Raw genomic sequence first — 17,020 nt, 5'->3', positions numbered from 1 at the left:
ATGCCTTATAGTATAAAGTTTGCTAACGCCAAGTTAAAAATAACAAAAAAAAAACAGCTACAAGGCCAAACAAAATGTGCTAGTTGTTTAAGTTGCTAAAAATGCTTGTTAAAAATTGCAAAAAATAAATATTATTATAACCCATATAAAAAAAACAAAGTATTTATATAAAGTTTTAATTAACTAATATATAGTGCAGTAGCATTAAAAATATAAAAATGTACATAATGACCTGCCCTAGTGTGCAAAATTTAAAATTCTATTCTCCCTGTACCTTGTTTGCAGCTGCAAACAAACTTTTCTGCTTCTCCACCCCGTTGTAATTATTAAGTAACGCACACCCAGTAACAAACCCCTGCTGCTGTTCGCCTCTGGCACGGAGTGCCGGCAACAGTCAGGTCCGTCCCCCTCCCCCCTCGGCGGCTGTGGAGCATGGCTCGAAACCGCGGCGCGGCTGCACTCACGCGCCACGCACTGGGCGGCAATAACAGTCACCGCAGGGGCTGTTGTGAAAGCTCGGGATTCCCGGGCGGGGGGGGTGGGGGAAACTAGCGACGCGATGACACAGCGCGATGCCATGGCAACCGCGTGAGGACACACCGCGCTGGGACGGCCAGTTCCCACTCGTCACGTGACACCACCCCCGGGAGACGTGAGCTGTTCCTGTACCTTTTCCGCCTCCGTTAAAGCTCACCTCATCGCCTACGCATGTCCCCTCGCCCCGCCCTCTCTCTCACCACAGGGTTGCCTAGAGCGCCGCCGCCGGCAGAACCCGGAAGCAGGAGGCGGCCTGCGCAGCCGCTCCCGGCCCTGAGCGCTGTGGAGGCCTCCGGAGGAAGGGGCGGGGCGGCGCGGGCCGGGGCGGGGCGAGCGGCACGATGGCGGAAGTGGAGTGAGTTGATTCTCTTTAGGGCGCTGCGGGACGAAGGAAGAGTTTGCAGGGCGGGGGTGGGGGACCTGGTGCTCTCCCCAGCGGGGCTACCCTCTAGACGGGGCGGGAGGCCGAGCCCCTCATTTCAGGCCGGGGGCTCTTGCTGTGAGGGAGGGGCAGGGACAGGGGTAGCCACCCCTCCCCCCAGCTTCATGCCCTGGCTTATCCAGTGAGTGCATAGCTGGCTGTGCCGCCCCGCCCCCCATGGGCCCTGCTGGGCCCCTTGTGAAACGGGGCCACCCGGTGCAGGAATCGCAAGGCCCTCTCCCCGTGAAATGGGTCTGCCCAGCGCAGCCACTGCGGGCCCCCCGTGGAACGGGGCTGTCTGGTCCCGGTGCCACGTTTGTACAGGCCCAACGGGCCCCTGCCCAGCACACATGCACTGATGCACAAATTAACCCAGGGGCAACTCTGCGAGGCTCATCTGAACGGGCTGGGGCCTGCCCCTTCCCTTCCCGTGGGTTGTGAGTGAGCCAGACCGCCCCGGCAGCTGTGTGTTTGTCTTACAGTTGAGGTTTGGCCCGGTGCAAGCCCCGTGGATAGGACATGCACGGTCAAATGATGGCCAGGCAGTACTGGTGCATTGGGGTGTAGCAGAGGGTTTTATCTTTAAAGGTGGGAAGGCTTAAGTGCCATTAAGGGAATCATAAGATACCAGTACTGGTGTGGGTTGTGGGCATTTAAGGAGCATCCCAATTTTAACACAGTAACAAGGCAAAGAATGGTCATCAAATGTCCTGATGCAGTATTTAAAGTATAGGGGGAGGTTCCATCAAAATATTGCCACTTTGCCTGGTACAGTAGCGTGCAAATGCAAAGCCATGGCACCTCCATGGAGATGTCTTATTTGTATTACAGTAGATTTGTACCACTGGACAAACTAAACAAAATATGTCCCTGTCAACACTGCACACCTTCCATTCATCTGTGTGCTAAATCCCAGCTCCAATGCAAAGTATTCTTTGCACACAGTGAGTGAAAGAATTCAACAATAAATTATTCCATGAGCCTGAAATTCTAATACTTGCACATGGGCCCATTATTAGGGACCACTTCTTTAAGACAGCTGCACGTTATTATCATTAATTTTGTTTCCAAGGTAACTTGTTGGTGATGTTTTTAATCTTTCAGTAGTTTTGTGCTTTCCCTTGACTGACCTCCCCCACAATGTCGAGCTTTTGCTAAGTCTAATCATGTTCTGTATTGCCCTGACAGGTTCTCAAATGCCACCCATGAAGTCCTCAATGTCACCCTTCACACCACGCTGTCCGTTACTACTAAACTGGTGGCTCCTACACCTGCCAAACCTATCCTTCCAGTGCAGACTGGAGTCCAAGCTCAGCAAGAGGAGCAATCTAGTGGCATGACTATATTCTTTAGTCTCCTTGTATTAGGTGAATGCTGAACTGAAAAATCTCTTATTGTTCGCTGTTGAGTTTGTGTTATGTCTGAAACATTTGTAAGATGAGCCCTGGGGATATAAAACTTTTTTAGTATGGTGCTGTATTTCTCCTGCAAACCATGAAGCCATGAACCATGAAAGTTTGTCATATAGACCCAGATTTTTAGAAAAGTTGGATATGCAATTATACGTTCAAAAAGGTGAGCTTGTGGAACTGAGTGACTGTATAATAAACTCCTAAAGGAACTAAGGACCCCTCACAGACCTCATCACCTTCTGCACCAAGTGCAAGGCATGTTTCTTTGACCTTGTCTTTAGTATAAATACACAGCAGTGTGTGTGTCCTACCATAACAAATGCACAGTTTTTTCCTTGAGGAAAGGATGAGAGGACACATGAGAGACATTAGTCACATCGCTTAAAGCACTGCGGGAAGGCGCTCAACTATGGTGAAGAGTGCGGTGTAAGAACCTGTATAGAATTTCATTAACAGTTACCATAATTATACATAAATCAGGTAACTGTAGTGCAAATTGCCACAGTTATCCATAGGCATGTACACTTACCCAACTTGAACACTAATTTGTGATAATTGCACAGATATTTTGCACAACCAGTTGCACATCCAACTTTTCTGAAAATCTGAGCCATCAGTAAGTTTGTCTGTTTACATTATAAAACTTTTTGATAAACAGTGTTAATTGATATCTATCTAGTGTAAACTATACGGTAGTCAAAGCTGTAACAGCACAATTTCAGTAGCATGTTTAAGGGTTTTGTCCTACCTCTTGCTATATGAAATACAAGCAAAGTGGGGACCTATAAACAAACCGCAATAAGAGATCCTTTCTGAAGAAGTATGTAATATTACTTGCTTGGTTCTTCAATATCTTCTAGATGGTCACTGTTTGCAGTGTTGATATGCGGCTTGTGTCACAATCTGGCAAACTAAGTAGGAAAGCATGTGTATGTTTGTCATAACCGCATATTTTATAAGTCCACTTGGATAAAATCCTACCTGTGTCACCCTCTTTGAAGTATTTTTTATTAAATGCAACAAAAAGAAAACCCAGTCCTTTAGATATATGCACATCTCCCTCTGATGCTCGCCCTGTGACCAATATCAAAGTGATATTTGAGTAGGTATTAAAGACAAATCAAAACAAAATGCAATAGATCAGAAAAAACAAGTTTAAAAGAAAAATTCTGAATGTTTGTGTGTGTCAAATGGAATTTAAAAGGTTTATTCATGGTAAAGTTTCTGCATCTTTTCCTAGGGCTAAAGAGTAGGGCCACAATTCTTGGCTACATTCCAGCCCCGTTACACCACTCCAGCAGCATAATGGATCTTGGAAGCAGCTGCATTTCCCTTTCCTTCCCCTTCTCCCCCCAGCAAAGGAGTGTTTCCAGAGCAGTGGATAGCCAGTACAAGAGCTCTGTGCTGCCCCATTCATAGCATCTGACATAGAATGTGGTGGGAATGAAGGAGGGCGTGGCCAGAGTGCTCTGGGCTTTGACTCTTTTGGACTGTAAAGTGGCCCTAGGTAGCTATGGGAAGCTGCCCTAAATTAGAGTAGCCCAAGTAGCTGCTTTACTTACTCTAGGTTTGGGTAGGTCCCCATCTAAGCCCAAAATTTGGCAGGCCCAGAAGTGACACTGCTTAGTTTCTGGCCCCAGTTTTCTGCAGCCTGCTTATCTATTAAGACAGACCCCAGTTTAACTTCAGTACCTTGTTTGGCCAAAAGGGCCTATCTTTGTAACACTCCTCTCCACTTTATACAGCTTCCTAGTAGATAAACTTGGCCTGCAAGCTCCCCTGACCTGTGTTATGGACCCTTAATCTGCTTTGCCTTCCTTGTGTGATGCTCAAACCTTCCACAAAAACAGTTGAAGCATTTTCTTGTCAATCTCTTGACTGCTTCTTGTCATACCCATAGAAGAGGGTGTGGCCAGAGCGGATTAAATAGTGTCAATTATCAACTGGACAGACAGTTGCCAAGAGAATAGGTACCAAATAGCTATGGAATTAGATGGGCAACCAACCTGCCACTCATTGTAATATCTGTACTGGTAGGAGTCTACAGTTGCACCACAGGATTTCTTTATTGTTCAAAGAGATAGAATAGAAGTAGGAAGGTGCTGGCATTTGGATCTGCTAAACAGAAATTGTATTATTAATAAGGCAGTAGTAAGAGCTTTACATTTACAAAGTGCTATATGAACGATTTATACGTATGTGCTACGATTCCCTCATAAGGTGGATATTATCCCCATTTTATAGATATGAAAACCGAGAGGCAGAAGGTAAGTGATTTGCCCAGGGCCAACACTTGTCAGCAGTACCGCTAGTATTACTGTATATATCAGGAGTTTTTGCGCAGTTCTCTAGTCCACGGGGCCTGTCACTTGTAAATTTACTAAATGCAAAGCATGCTGTATGTGAGATGCCTAGCAATATGAGTATAACAATGTGCAGAATTCTGAACACAGTGGCATGACTTCCATTTCTGAACAGTCAATAGGGAAAGTCCTTTTCAGTGGGACAAAGGACAATAAGTGACAAGTTCACTCATGCTGTTTGTACTTGAAAATCATTATTTTCAGTGAGGCCATATTCCAAAAGAATAGTATATATAAAATAAACTATCTGATTGAAAGCCACAATCAGCTTTTGGTCAGAAGCACATCAGCACATCAGATTGACTCCTTGAACAAAGACTTTTCCATGGTAGTAGGGGGAGCTGCTAAAGCTTACCATTAGTAAGAGCAGTTCAGAGAAGCTTTTTCGTTCTTGAGTCAGAAAGAGGTTTTGTTGCAGTCTAGCTGCAGGAGCCTTGTGGAGGCTGGAAAGCGAATTAGCAAAAGACCCCCAAATGATTATTTGGCACAGTGAGGTAAGGGAATGAAGATAGCCTTAGTCATTACTTTTCTGCTTTATCACAATTAGCTTTATCAAATATCAAACAGAGTTTAAAGACACCCTCTTGGGATTGACAGGTCCATAAATTGGTCCATCCCCTGTTAATTTGTGTGTGTGTACATTCCCCTTCCCCTCAGACTAATTCATCTTTTAATTATTTTAACCCATTTCTAGGAATCATTGAAATATTTGAACAACAGTCTATAATCTGATTATTTCAGATTTATTTTAAATTACTAGAAAAATTTCACAGTTTGTATTCATGGAACATTGTTTAGAAGAATGTCTTTTTCTGTCCTACCAAATACATATTTTAATACTGTTTTATTTCTTCCCCACAGCTATCTGCATCATATTGGTGCATTTACTGATAAAATACAGACTACATTTCTTGCCAGAGAGTGTGGCTGTTGTTTCATTAGGTGAGTATTTCTGTGACCACACTTTTAATATTTTTGAAGAAAACTTGATTTATGTTATAATATTTTTAGATAAAGATAGGATTTACAGACTCTGGTGCCCTCTTTAGCTTCTGTGACAATGCCTGAAATACTGTGTTCACTTCTGACTGTTACTAGAAAGATGTAGACACACTGGACATAGTTCAGAGAAGAGCAACAGGAATTCTAGGGACTGAGGGACTAATTTATGAAAGCGTTAAAGAGCTAAATATGTGTTGTGACCCTGCAAAGTGATACATGTGGGCAGACCCTTATGGCTGTGTGGAATCCTACTGAAATCAATTGGACTCCATGAGAGCACGTTTACATGGACCACTTTGCAGGACTGGGGCACTTGCTTGATGTGTTTAGTGGGGAACCATGATAACACTCTAAATATCTGAAAGGTGCAAGCACTAAGTTGGGAGATGAAATATCTCACATGGTAAAGAGGGTATAACTAGCATTAAACTAATAAAAGGAAACTGGAGTGCTAAATATCATGAGAATCTTTCTGATAGTGAGATCCATTACTTTGGAATAGTTTCCTGTAGGAGGAAGTGGAAGCCCCATCTTTGGAATGATTTGAAAACTAGACTGGACAAAGCAAAATGTGTTACTTCAGGGAACAATCCTATGCCAGTTGGGGGATGGACAGAATGACCTAATAGTGCTTTGCAGTGTTGTAGCTGTGTTGGACCCAGGATATTAGCGATACCAGATGGGTGAGCTCATCCTGAAGAGGAGCTCTGTGTAGCTCAAAACTTGTCTCTTTCACCAACAGAAGTTGGTCCAATTAAAAATATTAGCTCACCCACCTTGTCTCTCTAATAGTGCTTTGTCATTTCTAACATCTAAGGGCCAGATTTTCAAAAGACCCCTGTTTTCATTTAGGCATCTAAATGAAATGACTTGATTTTCAAAAGTGCTCAGCACCCAGCAGCTCCCATCGTTCTTCATCAGCCGATGAGTGTGATAAATCAGCCAGTAATCAAAAAGAAAAAGGAATCATTACCCAGTGCTAGTGCTAACATTGTAGAATCTTAAGGTCAGATTTTCAGAAGTGCTGAGCCCTGCCCTCAGAGCTCAAACGGAACTGCTGGACAATGAGTGCTTCTGAAAATGTGGCCCTGGGATTCTGTAATTTTAACACTAGTGCTGGGTGATGGTTCCGTTTTCCTTTTTTATTATTCCTAGCTGACTTATCAGAGTCAGCGGATTGGAAACATGAAGATTGCTACTCTGCCTTTCAGAAGTTAAAATCGGAAGAGGGGAGGAAATCTCAAGGCTCAGTGAACAAGCCAAGATTAAAAAGATAAACTGGCCAGTAAGGTGAAATGGCAGGATGTTGCTAGTATGCCATATTTCCTTACAGAGTGCTTTATCGTACTGCCTCTAGATTTTGAGACCCTGATTCAGGAGAGCACTTAAGGATGTGCTTAAGTCCCATTGACTTCAAAGGTAGACCTGAGTGAGGTGTAATTCTATGCAAAACTGGGATGCATCTAGGAGGAGGGGAATACTTTACCAACTTCCTCTCACTCATGCATCCTCATTAGCCTGGGGTAAGATACAATGGTGGCACCTGCTACCACGAATCTTATCATCTCCATTTAGGAGGTCAGTTTATTTTAATTGCAGAAGAACTTTATGTGTGATACATGTGATTTAACCTACTCTGAGAATATAAATTTAACTAGTAGCCTGAAAACTTGCCTGAATTACTTGATACTGAACTGTCCCTATTGTATACATGGGCTCTTTCTATGACTTGAGGCAAGAGAATGCCACCCTTAATTCACATCAAGCTCTTAGCCACTTCTTAGTAAGTCTGAAAAGTTCACGAGCCTGATTCTGCTCTCTCAGTGGTTGTACATTGGTATAACTATTGATTTCTGTGCAGTTACTCCTGATTTACAAATCTGTAAATGAGAAGAGAATCAGGACTCAAGTAGATATTATATTGTCTAGAGGTCCCTATCACTGAAATAGTCTTTTACTGGTGTAAGTAACCTCAGGCAGCAGCTTTTCAACTGTCTCTGTACCTGCTTACCGTAATTTGTGTGCTGTGGTGATATTTTTACTTCAGTCACTAGTGGCACTCACGCTGTCAGTCTAAAAATACACCACAAAGGAAACGATGCTTAGCTATAATACTAAACTAGGAGTGTAGTAGTGTCATACATACTGAGCAAGTAGTTCTCATCTTTCTCTGGATTTCTGCCTGCTTCATTTTCTGGTAGGTTAACTGTGTTTTCGTACAAATTCTCAAAGCTCTCCCCATCAGATTACTGTGCTGGAGAAAACAAAGCCCTCCTGTGCTTGCAAAACGTTAGGGCTTTCACAGAAATAAGAATGTTGCAACCTTCTGGGTGTTGTGCCAAAAGGATCCTGAATTCAAAGTTGTTTCTAAGTGGAAAGGAAATCAGATTCTCTCCTCCCCAAGCATAAGACTTATTGCAGTTGCTTTTTAGTTCACAGTACTTGATTCATGGCACATTACATTGCCCACAGCAAGATCTATATTAGGAAATTCTTTAGCTTAAAGGGACACTTACCTGAAAAATCATATTTGGGCACAGATTAGTTTCAAATTGAAAAGCAAACAGTTCATAGACTCTGAGGCCAGAAGGGACCACTGTGATCATCGAGTCTGACCTAGATACATTTCTGGAACAGCGGTTCTCAACGAGGGGTCCACGGCCCCTTGGGGGCGTGCAAGCAGGTTTCAGGGGGTCCACCAAGATAAACCCAAGAGCAGGGCTGCATTAGACTCGCTGGGTCCCACGGCAGAAAGCCAAAGCCCAAGTACTGCCGCCCACAGCTAAAAGCTGAAGCCTGAGCAACTTAGCTTCGCAGGGCCCCCTGTGGTGCTGGGTCCTGGATAATTGCCCTACTTGCTGACCCTTAATGCTGGCCCTGGCTTTTAATTTACTGGGTATGCAGAAAAACAGTTGTAGCACAGGTGGACTGTGGAATTTTTATAGCATGTTGGGGGGGGGGCCTCAGAAAGAAAAAGGTTGAGAACCCCTGTCCTAGGGCAGGGTTTCTCTGTGACTGGTCAGTGGGCTGGTGCCGGTCTCTGAGATCTCCCTGACACAGTTTAGGAAGGCAGCAAGCCGGTCTCTGGTATCAAAAAGATTGAAAGACACTGTTCTAGAAGACCTGACATTTCCTGCTATATCTAGATTTATTCCAGCAAGAGGCAGATTATCTGTGTTTATCTAATTTAGACTGTAAGATCTTTAGGGTAGGGTAGTATCTTTTCATGTTCTGTAAAATGCCTTACATATTTTAGAAAATCTATTTCTTTTTCCAGTGCAGTACTTGGTGAAGTAGTTTAGAGCAATAATGTACACACACTTTAGTGTGAATGTGATATTTTGCTTCAACTTCAGTAAAACCAAAAGAAAATATGATATATGATGGGGTTAGAAAAGCAGCTGACAGGAAACAGGGATACATCAAACATTGACTGTGACCTCTTAGGGCAATTTTCCTTTTGCATCAACATGAGTGTTATTAATGCTTCATTATGAAATTATGGAATGAGATTAAATTGTTGATATTCAGTGCTTGTTAATAAGTACATTTGCCTAATCTCTATTTCCTGAATATTTTACAGTATCCGTGTTATTTGAAGAGGCACATATATATGGGGCCAAATTCTGCTTTCATTTACTTTACTCCAGTCCATTGAAGTAGCGGCATTACTGACAGTAGAATTTGGCCCAGCATGTGCAATGCTCCCTCAGAAACTGAGTGACTTTATCATTAAGTCAAATATATGAATAGAAGTCATTGTTAGAAAGGGACACTGCCAAAATATCTCCTTTGTGCTTTCCATATCAGCGCTTCAGTGTAGTGTTAGTCTGTTGGAGGGACAGAAGGGGATATCACCATCCCTCTTTCCTGCACCGCACACACAACTTCCGATGAAAGGGTATGCATTTCTTTTAGGTAAACTCAGATACAATCTCCATCCTGAAATGTAGCTATTCACTGGTTGCTCCTTCCGGTTTGGTTTTCGACTCTGACTCTTGGATCATTTGAAGATTCTGCCCCAAGGGCTTCGCAAACAGCAGAGTTTACTATACGAGAAACTAAGTCAGCATTGTTTTACTACTCCTTCTGGGGAACGCTGCGGAGGAACAGCAGAGGCTCTCTCTCTCCCTTCTGCAGAGCATTCCCAGCAGCAGTGGAGGATTGTGGCTAGGCCATTGTGGTCCATACTCCTGCTCATAGCACAACCCGAATAGAGACGGCAGTGAAACTTTCTAAGATCCCTAACTAAGTAAGGCTGCTACTGCAGCTTAGGATTTGTAATAGGTAGTGGTGGTCGCAGCAAAGGCATCTAAAGATGTTTCCAGATTGGATAGTGTATAAGATTGTCATGGGCTTGCAGGCCTCATGCTCTCTCGGGTCCCTATGATCCCTGGGAGGAACCCCCATGAGTGTGACAGCCTTCTTAGGGGTCACACTCACTCTCGGGGGTTAAGCCCTGGGCTCCACCATCTTCCAGAACTGCACCTCTCTGAGCCTTCAGCATCCCTGTCTCTCACCGTGGGCCCCCTCAGGAAGTCCACTCTCTGGACCTATGGGCCTCCACACCCAGAGGAAACAATGCAACCCCAATCTATAGACTGCAGTGACTCTCAGCCAGCATAAAACAGAAGGGTTTATTTAATGTCTGAACCCAGCACAGGAAGTTCTCAGGACCCTCGAGCCTGGCAAGTCTCAGTATAGTCCAGCTGGCTCTGTCTCATTTCCAATGGGCTCAGGCTGCTCTATGTCCCCAGTCCAGAAGCCTCCTCCTTCAAGCTGATCATCCTATATCACCTTCCCCAACAGCCCCTTCTTTGTCTGTGGTCCCAGGCAAACAGGTCACCTGGGCCTCTTTCTTCCATCCTTTGTTCCCCCCACTGACTGAAATCAGGTCACCGGGGTCCTCTCTCCTCAGCCCTTTGTCCTCCCCCTGGCCAGAACTGGCTGACTTCCAAGATGGGGTGTGCATCCCAGTCACCAGTTGCTAGGGTACCCAATCTCCAGGCTGTTGTCCAGGGTCCTGGCTGCTAGAAGAGGTCACAGCAGATCCTCTGCAACAAAAAAACACCCTCTCTCATCACCTCATTAAATATGCAGTACATCAGGGAAACAGACACACACACAGTATTCGTACAAACCATTAAGAATATTTCCCACTTTGTCACAAGGATAATACATTCAATGCTGTTTTGAATGTAAACTATTACATAGCTGCTGCCTTTCCAAATCTAGACCTGGTGTAAGCAGGTTCAGTTGCACTGAAGTAAATAGGGGTTGTGGCCACTTACATCAGGGCTGCGTTTGGCCTTGATCTTTTGAGTCATATCTGTTTAGTTACCGACAGAATCACATTTTTGCTCTTGTCAGCTCTGTAGAGGGGGTACAGCTTCTGCTTCATTCACAAAATTGTCAGCTAATTGCCATAATAAAGAATCCTTATTACTGGGTGATGATATATGCAGCTGAAAGGGCACAGCTACATTTTCAAGTATCCAGTTCTGCCTGTGTGCCAGAAGTTAGATATAAGCAAATGTGCTGTGGCCGTCACTGAGGGAGAATTAATAGCACGGCAGAACAATTATTTTTATAATCACTTTTCTGCCAATGATCATCTTTTTAATTGTTAGTTCCTTTTGCTTTTAGCAATTTCTAGCCACGCTTTTCTTATGAAGGGAGGGGATGAGTGCAGTCACTGGACCAGATTCTGATCTCCCTTACTCAGATGTAACTCCATAGAAGTTAATGGAGTTACACTGGTGCAACAGCCTTGGGAGATCAGAGTCAGGCCCTTTGTTTATCATTGAACAGTAACTCATTTTCTGGGGCAATAAAGGTTATTTTCAACAAGGGGCTGGATATAAAGTTATCAGAGGAATGACTTTTGGCCTTTGAGACATTAACTTTCCAGTTTGCACTTTGACAAAAGTGTTGAGCAATAACATAGTAAGAAATCTGCTCTGATAAAAGTGCAGCCATTAAACTAACCTCTAGCAAGAGCAGTTTTGTGTCTGCTACAAAACAAGGTGGGTTACCTCCATTATCCAAAACCAACACAGGAGGTTTTTTTTATTCTGCATTCCTCCAAACTAATATACTGATGAATTCTATATGGACAGCTGTCCCTCCTTTTTTATGGTAATCATAGTGGGGTCTTGCATGTTATGTAGCTAGAACTAGCTTGTACCCATTAAAACAATGGTTCCCAAACAAGGGGTGCCGCTTGTTCAGGGGAAGCCCCTGGCGGTCCGGGCTGGTTTGTTTACCTGCCGCATCCGCAGGTTCAGCCGATTGCAGCTCCCACTGGCGGCACCCACTCCCACTGAGACGGCCGCGGTTTGCCGTTCTCGGCCAATGGGGGCTGCGGGAAGTGGCTTGGGCTTGGTATAGCTTGTGCTGCCTCCCACGGGTAGCGCGCATAAGCCCTGTGCTGGTACTCTGCTTGAAGTGAGTTTCTCCAAGATACACTGCACACATTTTGGGTACCTCCTATAATAGCTGAGACAAACTGCTGGTTCTGTCCTCTCTCACAGTTCAGGGAAATTGCACCCTGTGTCTCCCCCTCTGTGGTCCAGCAAGGACACCCACTCTAAGCTCCTCAGCCATCGCTTCTCCTTGCCAGAGACCTGCATCTCTCTCCCTCCTGACTGGGTTTTTCCAGGCTGCACAGTTCCCTGCCTACACTGTGTTATTTGCAGCAAGCCAGATTGCCTAGGGAGACCAGCATCTGCAATTTGCTTTCTCCTCAGAGGCTATGAATAATTGTTATTGCCCATACTTACAAGTTACCACACAGTTCTTTATAAGCAAGCACATTTATTCTTAAGGTGAAAGCATTACAGAGAAAACATATAAGAACCAATAAAAATTCCTATACACATGCTAAAAGCTTACCAGAGATCACCCATCAGTCTTATGTGGCCTCAGTAAGCCAAAGTCCTTCTAACCCTTCCTAGAAAGGATTGGGGCCCTCCTTGGACAGACCAACTTGTATGTTTGCTTGGTCAGAAAGCAGTCCCTGAGTCAGTTTATAAACTCAGGCCATTTATCCAAAAGTCCTTTCTCTGCCTGTTGGTCTCTAGAGAATCCAGTTTGAGCTAGTATATGTGAGCCTCTCCAGATGGTGATACATCTTTGGAGACATTGCAGTCTGAGTGCATTTGCCTAATCACCCTACACTGTTTTTAAATCTTGGAGGAGGTATGATCATGCTTCCCTATGGAATTATATACAGTGATACATAAACTTAATACAGTAAGATCTCCCAATGATTTTGCAGGAAATTGCCATGTCTGTCACAACGTCCCCTCGAAGTAATTAAATCTAGAAATCCTGATGTCTGTTGTAATTCAAGTCCATTTGATCATATCTGTTACCTGCAATATCTGTTTAAAAAAAACAAATGCAAACTTCAGTGTTAGAATTAGAGCAGAGTTGCAAACTTCTGCTTTCCCAGGGCAAGAGATTATTTTTTCCCAGGCAAGGTAAAATATATATATTTTTATCATCATGGAAAAGATATATGGACAGATTTTGATTTATTTAGATTGTAGCTCTCCAAGTAGGGACTGTCTGTTACTCCATGTTTGTGCAGTGCATGGCACAATGGGGCCTCAGTACCTTCATCTTTAGGCATTACTGTAGTAAATGTGATTAATAATAAATAATTTGTGCATAAACTGGTAAATTTTCATGACAGTTTTGCAAAACTGATTTAGAGGCAAGCACTTCTGATCAAAATACAGATAGTGCATTCTCCATTCACTGTAAACTTATACAACTGTTTTTATCACATTGTCTTAACTACTTGATGAATTCCTAAAAGCAGTTAGTAATAAAGTCATGTAATAAATGAACTTTGCAACACTGCAGAAGACTAAAGATTGTAGTTTATTATGTTGATAAAGAATCCACCATTTTAATGTGGTTACATATAAAACAAATAAAAGGAAGTATTTCTTCACACAACACACAGTCAAGCTGTGGAACTGTTTGCCAGAGGATGTTGTGAAGGCCAAGACTATAACAGGGTTCGAAAAGGAGCTAGATAAATTCATGGAGGACAGGTTCATCAATGGCTATTAGCCAGGATGGGTAGGGATGGTGTCCCTAGCCTCTGTTTGCCAGATGCTGGGAATGGGCAACAGGGAATAGGTCACTTGATGATTACCTGTTCTGTTCATTCCCTCTGAAGCACCTGGCATTGGCCACTGTCAGAAGACAGGATACCGGGCTAGATGGACTTTTGGTCTGACACAGTATGGCCGTCCTTATGTTCTAAAGCTAGAGATGATATATCTATTCTTTGAGAATAAGCCACCAAAGAAATCTACGCAAGCATTATAAAAAGATTATTAGCAAACATGCAGATGTTATATCATGATTGCTAGTGTGACTACAGCTTTGAGAGGTAGTTGAAGTGTTAGATTAGAATGTAACAGATTGCATTCTTTGACAAATCGCTACCCAGAAGTGTCAGGAGTAAGAAATAAACAGGGAATGAAGGCAGTCATTAAAATAGATGCAGGAGAAATGTTGACTGCAGAGGTTTCAAGTAATAAGCTAAGTTGCTACCGTTTCCCATAGTCAAACAAAGCTAAAGTGGAAAGTTCTCTGAACAAATTTCAGGAACTGGTACAACAGACAGTGATTTTTCTGGTGTCCTGATCAGAACAGGGACCATAATATTTTTTTAAGAGGGAACAAAAGGCCTGGTGAAAGGCCTTCCAGTGTCCATGCAACTATTGTGTGGTGCAGCTTGTGATTTACCTCTTCCACCTTCCCAGAAAAAGAAGTTCTCCCAGATGGGGCAAACCTATTCATGCATCCTGAACACACAACTCGATACCTGTGGATGTATAAAGCTAAAATCGATAGAGGGCCTCAATTCATATGAGGTTCTGAACAACTTCTGTTGGCTGCTGAGCACCCTCAACCCCTCTTGACATCAGTAAGAGTAAAGGATGCCCAGCAAGCACCTTGAAGGTTTGGACACATGTTGGGTTGCCTGTTCCCCTTCTGCAGTGCTCCTTTGGTCCATTACTCATGTGTACCTAACTGTGTAGTGGTGGTGTGGTGGAGAGCAGATTGAATTGACCTAGATTGTTAGCCACACCTCAGTCAATGACAGATTAGGGTGTAAACCCAGGCTATAGCTCAACTCTCTTGTCTGGAGCAATTTGAAGGTGCCATGTAGTCATATATTTGCCCTCAGTGTTTGATGATAAATGTTATCCACTTCCACTTCCCGGTATTAATAATGTTACTACAAAATTATATGTTACAATATCTAAATTAGTTACAGAGCAGCAGAGGGAGAAAGAGTCCTTCCCCTGGCCATATCTATACAATCATTTCCTCTTCCTCTTCAAGTTTCCACTGCTTCTCCCTCCTGAGTGTCTCATTTGTATCCACCTTCCATTCGTCTCTTCATGCTTTTGTGATTGCTTCTGCTTCACACCTGTAATTTCCTCCCAATAATTGTTCACTAAATCACTTCCTTTTTGTCAGTGAAGTACCCCTCTTAAAACACTTATTCTGGGGGCGGCGGGAGGGCCCCTCAATGAAAATCTATCAAACATAGAAAGTGTGTTTGAAAAATACACTTCTTGAAGTCTCAGCTGCTGATTTTTGCTTCATATATGTGGATTATACTGTTTTTCTCATTTAGATTGTAAATTCTGTCACCAGTACTGTTTCTAACAGAGTCAAGTCTACTGTTGGTGCTCAGCAAATAATAATCAATGTCCCAGTCATTGGCTTCCAACGTAGCTCCCATCCCAGAGTGGCAGGGCTACGTATTGGTAATGGGACGACTGGAAAACGGCTAATGTAGTGCCCATCTTTAAAAAAGGGAAGAAGGAGGATCCTGGGAACTACAGGCCAGTCAGCCTCACCTCAGTCCCTGGAAAAATCATGGAGCAGGTCCTCAAGGAATCAGTTCTGAAGCACTTAGAGGAGAGGAAAGTGATCAGGAACAGTCAGCATGGATTCACCAAGGGCAAGTCATGCCTGACTAATCTAATTGCCTTCTATGACGAGATAACTGGCTCTGTGGATGAAGGGAAAGCAGTGGACGTGTTGTTCCTTGGCTTTAGCAAAGCTTTGTCTCCCACAGTATTCTTGCCAGCAAGTTAAAGAAGTATGGGCTGGATGAATGGACTATAAGGTGGATAGAAAGCTGGCTAGATTGTCGGACTCAACGGGTAGGGATCAATGGCTCCATGTCTAGTTGGCAGCCAGTATCAAGTGGAGTGCCCCTAGGGTCGGTCCTGGGGCCGGTTTTGTTCAATATCTTCATAAATGATCTGGAGGATGGCGTGGATTGCACCCTCAGCAAGTTTGCAGATGACACTAAATGGGGGGAGAGGTAGATACGCTGGAGGGTAGGGATAGGATACAGCGGGACCTAGACAAATTGGAGGTTTGGGCCAAAAGAAATCTGATGAGGTTCAACAAGGACAAGTGCAGAGTCCTGCACTTAGGATAGAAGAATCCCATGCACCGCTACAGACTAGGGACCGAATGGCTAGGCAGCAATTCTGCAGAAAAGGACCTAGGGGTTACAGTGGACGAGAAGCTGGATATGAGTCAACAGTGTGCCCTTGTTGCCAAGAAGGCCAATGGCATTTTGGGCTGTATAAGTCAGGGCATTGCCAGCAGATCGAGGGACGTGATCATTCCCCTCTATTCGACACTGGTGAGGCCTCATCTGAAGTACTGTGTCCAGTTTTGGGTCCCACACTACAAGAAGGATGTGGAAAAATTGGAAAAGAGTCCAGTGGAGGGCAACAAAAATGATTAGGGGACTGGAACACATAACTTATGAGGAGAGGCTGAGGGAACTGGGGATGTTTAGTCTACAGAAGAGAAGAATGAGAGGGGATTTGATAGCTGCTTTAAACTACCTGAAAGGGGGTTCCAAAGAGGATGGCTCTAGACTGTTCTCAGTGGTAGCAGATGACAGAACAAGGAGTAATGGTCTCAAGTTGCAGTGGGGGAGATTTAGGTTGGATATGAGGAAAAACTTTTTCACTAGGTAGGTGGTGAAACAATGGAATGCGTTACCTAGGGAGGTGGTGGAATCTTCTTCCTTAGAAGTTTTTAAGGTCAGGCTTGACAAAGCCCTGGCTGGGATGATTTAATTGGGGATTGGTCCTGCTTTGAGCAGGGGGTTGGACTAGATGACCTCCTGAGGTCCCTTCCAACCCTGATATTCTATGATTCTATGAATTACCGTGTCTGATTCCATCCTGCATCAAAGAACAGCAGATCTTTGATGTTCC

General features: G+C 43.8%; 1 protein-coding gene across 2 annotated transcripts in view; it reads left to right on the top strand.

The window, feature by feature from the left end:
* Positions 1-779: 779 nt before the first annotated feature.
* The window catches only part of SLC9A8 (solute carrier family 9 member A8), a 45,173-nt gene continuing 28,932 nt past the window's right edge, over positions 780-17,020 (top strand). Inside the window, exons 1-3 of one of the 2 annotated variants that reach the window (XM_077832624.1) lie at positions 780-892; positions 2,147-2,325; positions 5,595-5,675. In XM_077832624.1, coding sequence (XP_077688750.1) covers positions 879-892; positions 2,147-2,325; positions 5,595-5,675 — 274 coding nt within the window. In that variant the 5' untranslated portion in view covers positions 780-878. The remainder of the gene's footprint in view (positions 893-2,146; positions 2,326-5,594; positions 5,676-17,020) is intronic. The other variant, XM_077832623.1, reaches the window with a different exon arrangement.

Source organism: Eretmochelys imbricata, chromosome 13, assembly GCF_965152235.1.
Source record: "Eretmochelys imbricata isolate rEreImb1 chromosome 13, rEreImb1.hap1, whole genome shotgun sequence".
Taxonomy (NCBI): domain Eukaryota; kingdom Metazoa; phylum Chordata; order Testudines; family Cheloniidae; genus Eretmochelys; species Eretmochelys imbricata.
Note: the sequence above shows the minus strand (reverse complement) of the source record. Positions and strands in the feature narration are given on the sequence as shown.